Consider the following 9,455-nt stretch of genomic DNA (forward strand, 5'->3'; position numbering starts at 1 on the left):
AAGAGAGAACTATCAACAAATTGTGAAAGAGAGGGTGTGGCATGAGGGGTCTGATTTTCTATTCGATAGTTCTGGAACCAAACAGACTTGAAGGCTATAAAAATTATGGTTTGACTGAGCAATAACGATTTTATAGAGAATAATTTACGTTTAATTTTGTACATTTTCGAGGGGTGACGGATAAAATAGGGATGATGCCATGCTAAAACAAAATATGTCATGTGGATCACACTCGTGGAAATTCAGGATTTTTTTAAATATTCCCTTGTAGACTTGTATACTATTAAAATATGGATTATGAGCTAAGATTTTATGCTATTCTAATTGGTATAACAGAAACAAAAAGTAGTTTAATAAAATTTTGAATGTAAGACACTAAAACCTTGTCATGTGCAGTAAGGGGCACTTGGGGCGATAGGGTTAAGCTACTTATATTTTTACTGGAATTTGAACATTATTATTAATAATCTTTCCAAAACACTTCAAATATCTGTTTTTAACCAGAGTTAACATTTATAGCTATAGCTTACCTGTTAAGCATTCTTGAAACATGTCAGTTACCCATAATTCTGTAGCAAAAAGAAATAAAGAAAAAGGTTTTAAAAAGCTGTTTATATCAATAATTAATCAAAATCTGAAAATAAGAAAATGACTCCGAACCATCACAAATTCTTAATTGTTATTGCTTATAGACTGCTGCTGTTTTAAGTTGCAACCAGTGTTATCATAATGACTAATTATCTTCAAGTTGACCCACTAATTATTTAATGAATTAGTAATAAGAAATTAAAAACATTCAGTGTTGACTACAAAAAAAGAATTAGGATTGTCACCAACCTGTAGAATTTTAGAATATTCAAGAAAAATTAAAATGGTGACCAATCCGGATTTGTGGTGCTCTAATCCCTGTTGTAATCATCTGGCCTGTTAACTTTGAATGCAAACAACATATATTTTCACTTTTATTACTTTTCTTGCAAGATACCTAATTTATTGAAATCGACTGATTATTAGTTTTTTTGTGCTATATTTTAAAATGTGTGATTTCTGGACTAGGAATAGGTAAAAATTTGCAACAATATTTTGTACTTTTACCATGAAATACTTTGTATTTTACATGTACAATTTCAGTGTTTAAGTTTAGCATTTGTAAAAGAATAACCAGTGATGAAAGTCTGTGATCTTTAGCATCATGGATAACAGTATTATTTTTTATAGTTGTAAATTATGTACTGGTTATTTTTCAGTAATATCAGTTTCAAAATAATGCTAATCTGTGTACTGTGAAATCCAGATGCTGCGTGACAGATTCAAGGAGTTTGCTAGAGACACTGAGGTAATTGGTACAGAGCGTGTGACAAATGCAAATGAGAATGCTGACCACCTGATCAACATTGGTCATTCAGACAGTGCAACCATTGCCGAATGGAAAGATACACTTAATGAAGCCTGGGCAGACCTGTTGGAACTCATTGATACTCGAACACAGATGTTGGCTGCATCCTGGCGATTACACAGATTTTTCCATGACTGTAAAGATGTTTATGCTCGCATTCTGGTCAGTTCCGGTTATGTACTCTTATGCATATTTTAATGAATTGTTTAGACTGAACAAAATCTAAATTTTAAGTACTTTGGGAAAACAGAACATATAACTTATAGTAATTTTCAATCAATATTCTTATAATATTGATGTTTTTGTGGCTAATGTATTTTAAAGAAAACTGTAAAGCTCTAAAATGTTACTAAGTATGAGATCTTTCCCTTATCAGAAATAGAAGAGGGTAGAACCTGACTGACAAATATATAGAATTTTCCAAGCAAAAAATTTTATGTTCATTTTGTACAGATTTGTGGTACTATGTTATCTTAAAATAGTTAATAAGAATATTATCTAATTTTGATAACAAGTACATATATTTCACTGTTTACAATAAAGATTGATAATTTTGGCTGTGTACAAGTTATTTATTCATTTTTAAAGGAAAAACAAAATGCTCTCTCTGATGAACTTGGTAGAGACGCTGTTAGTGTTTCACATCTCCAGCGGAAACATGGCAGTTTTGAACACGATTTACAGACACTAGAGATAGCTGTAAGTAGTAGGCATGATATTCAAAGTTATTTTTACTTTTCAGCTAACTTTGATTAGTTATGTGATAAAATTAAATATTTGATGTAGTATTGAGCTTGCTGTATTAACAATTTTTATAAATTTCAACTATATTTTATTGTTTGGTTACAGAATGAAGGAGCCTTCTTAAAATGAATTCAAAAACTCACTAACCCTTTCTACACTAGGTACAAGCCACTTGATTTCAAGAACATTACATGAAACATTAAAAACTTACTTAGAACTTCCTGAATGCCATTACTCTCTTGAATTAGAATAGTTTCAACCATTTTTGTAACTCCTATAAAATATGCTTTATTATAATAATATAGATTACAGAAAAATACTGGATTATTACAAATACTCGTATCTGTATCTCCTATTTTCCTGTTGTTGCTAGATTATTTCTACAACTTTTAAAAAATATGTCAAAACTGGACTAATTGTAAAAACCTTGATTACTTAAGGGTATTGTGCTAATTGCTCTCTCTTTTGTAGTAAATTAACTTAAGGGTTTTGCTAGGGTGCTTTGTTAATCAGACACTACAGTCTAATCTGTCTTACACAGAATAAAATAGATAGTGCTTGAAAAACTATGCAGTGAATGGCAGCAAAATAAATTTATAAAAATTAGATTTTATACTGAAAACTTTTTTTCCATTTAAAAGAAACTGCATATTAGAATTAATGTGGTCATGGAATAACTAAGTTGGAAAATAAAGTGAATAAATATTATATAATTTCTTAATATGTAAGCTACTTTATTGAAATATTCTGAGAAAGTAAACATTAAAAAAAAAATCTGGTTTGAATAAGGCCAACAAAAATGTATTGTATACTTTGAAGCCTTCGGATTTGAATGTAACATCTTGTTGGTCAAATATTTGAGCAGACAGCTGAGGGTTTTAATTTATTTATTTACATAGGGTTAATATAGTTAGACAGCATTTATAATATTCGGAACTGTAATTCTCTGGGTTTTTGTCATTTTTGTCTTTAGTTATTTTAGGTTCTTAAAATTAAACATCTGTGTCACCTTAACATCGTAGTTAGCACCACCTTATTCTTACCAGGATAATAAAGTTAACATAATTAATTTTCTTAAATATATTTTTGTCTTCAATTAATAAAATACAAAGACCTATATGACTTTGTTCATTAAGAATCAGTGACTTCTAAACGTCGTTTTCTAAAGGTCCAGCAAATCAAAGATGAATCTGCAGATCTTCAAACTGCTTATGCTGGTGACAAAGCTATGGAAATCACAAGCAGAGAGGGTGATGTAGTAAATGCCTGGCTTGTACTGTTGTCCATGTGTGAAAACAGAAGAGTGAAACTTGCCGATACTGGAGATCTCTTCAGATTTCTCAATATGGTTCGAGACCTCATGTTATGGATGGATGATGTCATCAGACAGATGAATACATCAGAAAAACCAAGGTAAGTGTGGATATGACATTAGAAGTAGAAAAATAAAAATATGATTCGACATTGCTTTTCAAAATATAAAAAATTAAAATTAGTTCACTGTTTTAAACGTTTTGAGGGTTAGAAGGTGAATATCGGGAGAAAATGAAATAGTTGTCTGTGTATGCATGTATGTGGGGGAAACTGTTCATAAACAGTTGTAATTTTTATGTGATACCTTAGATGTGTTTGATTTGAAGTTTCTCAAGTTGTTCTTTTAATGATCATTAAGGCATACACAGAGTGAGGTTGTTGATTAATATTTGTAAATTTAGTGTTGTTAGATGTGTATCTGGTGTGGAGCTTTTGGTTAATAATTTTCATTTGTGTTATACTAGAGTTGTATTTGCTGTGGAGCTATTGATATGTAGTTGCCACTTGTGATGCCAGCACATATCTGGTGTGGAGCTGTTGACAAATAATTAATTTTGTTATACTAGAGATGTATCTAGTATTGAGGTCTTTATGAATACTTGTAAGTTTTGTGATGCCAGCATGTATTTGGTGTGGAATTGTTGGTGAATAATTATTTTGTTATGCCAAAGATGTGTCTGTTGTGAGTTATTGATGAATAAAGGTTATTTTTTCATGCTAGAAGTGTTTCTGGTTTCAATTATTGACAAGTAATTGTAACTTTTGTTATGCTAGAGATGTATCTGGTGTGGAACTGCTAATGAACAACCATCAGAGTCTGAAAGCAGAGATAGATGCTAGAGAAGATAACATCTCTGTCTGCATCAACTTGGGGAAGGAACTTCTTTCTAGGAATCATTATGCATCAGCTGAAGTAAGCTCATATAGAATTGTTGGACAAGAAAGAACAGTATTTTTACACTGAGACTGTGAACCATATATTTGTTTTCAATCTCTACAACAATTATTCATTGATGACTAGTGAGATGATGAGATACAAGTCTGTGTCTTGTTAATTGTCTAACTTATTATATTTCAGTGTTTTTATTTTACTGATCATTTGCATGTGTAAATATATTAATTATGTAGTAATACATAGCATGATTGACAGAATATTACAATTTGTTTGATGTAGATTAAAGAAAAATTGTTAACCCTAACAAACCAGAAGACCTCCATGATGGAAAGGTGGGAAGAACGATGGGAACACCTACAGCTGAGTGAGTTTGTGTTAAATATTTGTTGCTCAAAGGAATTTACTTTAAAAAACAAGATTTAACATTCTACATTTGGTATTGGCAAACAGTAGTATGAAGTCAAAAAATAATGTATAATCAATTAATCAGTTTGGTTAACAACTAACTTGTGATAAATAACATAAAAAAATGTTTTCTATGACAATGCCCATTTTTAAATTGAAAAAAGTATCAATGTCATTCTTAAGCCTTCTTTAACCCTTTTCATTTGGGCTGATGCATTTCATATCACCTTGACTGGGAAAGGACATTTATGCAAAAAACATACGGTAACTCTGAGTGTTCATCACAAAACCTCATAAGATTTTATTAAAGTTTATAAGTATGTTGTACACAAAGAATGACATTATTTTAATTACGTCTTTCTAATAAAAAATATTATTTACCTATAGTAGTTATTTGCACTCAAACTGATAATAGTTTGAGTGCAAAGTGATTCTTATTTTAAGTATAAAAATACTTTTCTGCATCGTAAAGTTTTCGTATTTCATTTGTATAACTGTAGAATCTCCTGAATGAATATCAAAGTTTTTAAAGTAAATGTTTATATTTTATTTTTCATTTTCTCTACCATATCATTGACTAGCTATTATCATCAACATACAATACAATGAAATGATTCAAATTAGGAAATAGAAAAAAGTAATTTTTGTAAAATATCTTTAAAGATATTATATTGGTTATATTTGTAATTTCAGGTCTTTTCACATATATAGTTAATTTTGAATGTTTTATTTTCCTTACTTGTCCTTTACACTTTATTATTCATCTCAACAAAAGTTAATGGTGCCCTTGTGGCATATTGCAGTGTCTCTGGCAGAGATACACAAACCTTTGGTAAAATTTTCATGCACCATATAATATTGTAAGCCTTGACAACAGGCACAAAGTATGATGTATATTTAAAAAATGTTTAAACCTTTCAATTATGCATTTCAAACATAAATAGTACATAATTAACTAAAATATAAAAGTAAGACCTAAATACAATGTAACTGTATTTATAACTATAACATATTTAGGTAAGAAATAACCTTAATTGCTATAGTTGATCAAGCAGCCAACAATACTACAGTCAGTTACAAGTACTCTGTGATGACAACTGCACACAAAAATAACCATTGTTAGATTATAGTGTGAAATGAGCTCTTTCCAAAGGCTATAAATATGCATATGTAACCTCTATATGTAGTATATAAAGCTCAAACAAATCTGTTGAAGGTGAGCTTAGCACCTGTTCAGGGTCGACAAATGTTATTACTTGTTTTAACTGCATTCATCCAGAGATCTTTATGTATGTGTCAAAAGGTTAAGTAGGCATCTTATTGTCTAGAAGTATATCCACACAAAAATCAGTGTATTATTGAAGATACAGAGTGCCAAAGTAGGGAATTTTTATAGCCCATGGATCACATGACAATACATCTGAAGTTTTAAGTTTGTTTGTTTTCTTTTGAAAAAAAAGGACTTAAACTTAGACAACATAAAACTCTGAATCATACATTATAATGTAAATTTCATTTACATGCATTGATAGTAAAGATGTTTTAATTAAATTTTGAATGTAACACAGTGATTTGCGCAGAAAAGTGTTTAAAACCATACAATGTGTCAGCTGTATGGAAAGGGTTAAATAAGAGATTGCACAATTTAGGAGTAGCTGAACAGTTGTTATATTTTGGTAATGCTATAGATTAGACTTAAAATTATACATAATGAGAGGGTTTTATGTAGAAATTTCCAAAATTGAATAATGTTTGAATATTGTTTTAGTTCTGGAAGTGTACCAGTTTGCAAGAGATGCAACTGTGGCAGAGACTTGGTTAATAGCACAGGAACCTTACCTTCTGAGCCAGGAACTAGGGGTAAGATGATTGCATAAAGCATGAAACATAAACAAAATGTATGTAAGAAGTTATAAATCATACCCTCTACAAATATAAACTTGTATCACTTTTTTTTTTAAATACTTATAGGATGCAAGTGGTGTATTCATCAGTCTTAACTTTTTTTTTTTTCAGTTTTATTAATTACTTTCCTTGGATAAGTTTTTGATATGTATAGTTCAGGAGGTACCATAAATTAGCTTGACATTCATTTTTATTTTTCTGTGCTTTCTGTTTATCCAGCTGTGAATTTAATCTCATTTATTGCACTGCCTAGAGAGCCTTGAGAACTTTTACTGGTTCTCCACTTTGAAAATGGATACAGGTTAAAACCAGTCATCATTAGAAGAGGGAGTTACTCAGTTTTAAATAACATTAAGTAACCTAAATTACAATAGTTCTGCATGCAAATTTCATAACACTTTTGAAGAATGTGAGGTTGATTGTGGTCAAGACCAATGATGACCTCAAACAAAGTTCTGAAATTCTTTCCAGTTAATTAAAAAATTCTTGTTTTTGCTAATCAGATAAAACAAATCTATTTTCATTGAATATATTAAGTCTTGTATTCAAACAACACATGTAAGTACAAGAACTTATTTATTGAAAAACTGAATACAGGTTGACTATCACTAATCCGGCATCATCGGAACCTGGAGGGTGCCGGATTAGTCATCTATGAGCTAACCACCTCATCTTAAAATTAAAATATCCCATAAAACAGTACAAGTTGATTAATAAAGAAAAGATAATTGTCAAATATATTCAAGTGAAAAATTTAATGAAATACAGGCACAGGTACACTACAGATTAATTCTTTCAAGCAAGACTAAAGTATTTACCTAATAGCACGTATCTTGCTTCACTGTATTTGAAATTGTTCTAGCCAAAATTAGTGCCGGATTACTGATTGCCGGACAGGTGATGGTGAACCTGTACTAATATTATCTTTCATTAGAGCAAACTGCCTACTTAAAGATAAATTAAAATTCAGCCTAGTATTGGTAATGACTATAGGTAATAAAGTTTACTTTTCTTAGATTCTTATTTATAAAGATTAGAATGCATCATTTCATCAGTTGAGTACCCTCACTGTTAATAATATTTTTGGCCATAACCACTTACGGGGTACTTTTTTTTTCAAGATATATTTTATTTATTGGCAAAATATCATGCTACTAAATCTGAAAAAGGTTAGAATGTCACTATATTGAAAGGTGTGATCATTATTGAACAGTATATCTGTACAAGTCATTTACTATGTATGTATGATTTAAAGTGGGAAGTTAATTGCTTCATTTAGCAAAGTAAAGTGTTCAAAGAAATATATTGATGAATATCAAACGAATTAACACTGTTCATATGAAATGAACTTTTCTGGTTAAACCTATGGTACTAAAATGGGTACATCCTGCCATGAGGCAAAAAATGCAATGATGAATTCAAGCAATTATATAAAAATATATTTGTAGTCATTTTTCCACACATTATTTTAGAAAGATACTCCAACATTAATATTTGTTTAATGAGAGTTTTTATTTAAATATATGCATGAAAATTTTTAAATTCAACGATTTTGATTTCAAAATACCCTGAATGAAAATATTAGTGTTTGTGGAATCCCTGAATTTTTACTGAGTATAATACTCGTAGCCTCCTAGAAGAAATGTTGAAATAGTTTTAAACAATATAACACTACTCTGAACCTTGTACCTTCAACATAATTGTAGTTGTATTGATTTTTAGCCAGTTACTGTTTTTCAGCCTCTTCTCATGATGTTTTATAATTGCCTATATTTCAGCTTTTAGAAACTGTAGGCTAGTCATCTAAACATGTAATGAAAGCTGATTTTATGTTACTTTCAACTGTATAAACAAATATGGCTTCCAGTTCAGCAGAGATTCATGTTGAAATTGGAACAAAGTGATAAAAGCTTAGCTCAGTAGTGTGTTGCTATTGGAAAATATATTTGTAAATAGTTTAGGCTACAGTTATTATTCTGATTATTTTTAAGGCTTGTGAAAAGCTTGCTTTATCATTTTATACTTCATTTCAATTATGTATTATAGTATAATAAGAAAAGAAATATTTTTCTTGAAACAAGATGAGATATACTTAGATCAGTTTGCACTCAACCACACCAAGTTTGGTTTTACATTATTTACATTAGGCCATATCTTGCTTGAGTGTCAAGTGTATACATGAATATAAAATGGGTTTTAAACTTGTATAATAAATGAAACCTTAATAATTTTTAAAAATTAGGATTGTACAATTACAATACTATACAGTGTTTCTTTTTATAACAATATCTATGTAATGACTGAGTCACAAGTTCTGGGAATGTCTGTAAATATCATAGCAAAAAGTTTTGATTTCTTGTTCATCTTTTTATTACATGTTAACTCAAAAACCAAAATAATGGTATCAACCAATTTTACTGAGGTGATATAATTTCAGATGAATTATTTGCTTTTATAAATATTATTAAGTCAAATATAGATAAACAATAAATATTACAGTTGGAACTTCATTGTATTTAGAACTTGGTTATAAATTTCAACCTTCCTGTATATAATGAAACATTGCATTAAAAAAAATCAAGTAAAGGAACAACTTTTCAAACAAAAAAGGAAGTACATATAGGTGTGGCTAATATCAATCCTTCAAAAACAATGCAAACAAGATAGTAGGGATGGTATTTGCATCATCTATATTATGTAGGGATGATGCAAATGCCATCTCTACTATCTTGTTTGCATTGTTTTTGAAGGATTGATATTAGCCACACCTATATGTACTTCCTTTTTTGTTTGAAA

General features: G+C 29.8%; 1 protein-coding gene across 1 annotated transcript in view; it reads left to right on the forward strand.

The window, feature by feature from the left end:
- Positions 1 to 9,455, forward strand: part of LOC106464222 (spectrin beta chain-like) — a gene marked incomplete at its 5' end in the record, with an annotated part of 74,471 nt that overhangs the window by 46,998 nt on the left and 18,018 nt on the right. Inside the window, 6 exons of the mRNA XM_022391930.1 lie at positions 1,295 to 1,558; positions 1,985 to 2,095; positions 3,309 to 3,553; positions 4,229 to 4,367; positions 4,629 to 4,713; positions 6,523 to 6,614. Of these exons, the coding sequence (XP_022247638.1) occupies positions 1,295 to 1,558; positions 1,985 to 2,095; positions 3,309 to 3,553; positions 4,229 to 4,367; positions 4,629 to 4,713; positions 6,523 to 6,614 (936 nt within the window). The remainder of the gene's footprint in view (positions 1 to 1,294; positions 1,559 to 1,984; positions 2,096 to 3,308; positions 3,554 to 4,228; positions 4,368 to 4,628; positions 4,714 to 6,522; positions 6,615 to 9,455) is intronic.

The sequence above is a fragment of the Limulus polyphemus genome, unplaced genomic scaffold (assembly GCF_000517525.1).
Source record: "Limulus polyphemus unplaced genomic scaffold, Limulus_polyphemus-2.1.2 Scaffold1591, whole genome shotgun sequence".
NCBI classification, from domain to species: domain Eukaryota; kingdom Metazoa; phylum Arthropoda; class Merostomata; order Xiphosura; family Limulidae; genus Limulus; species Limulus polyphemus.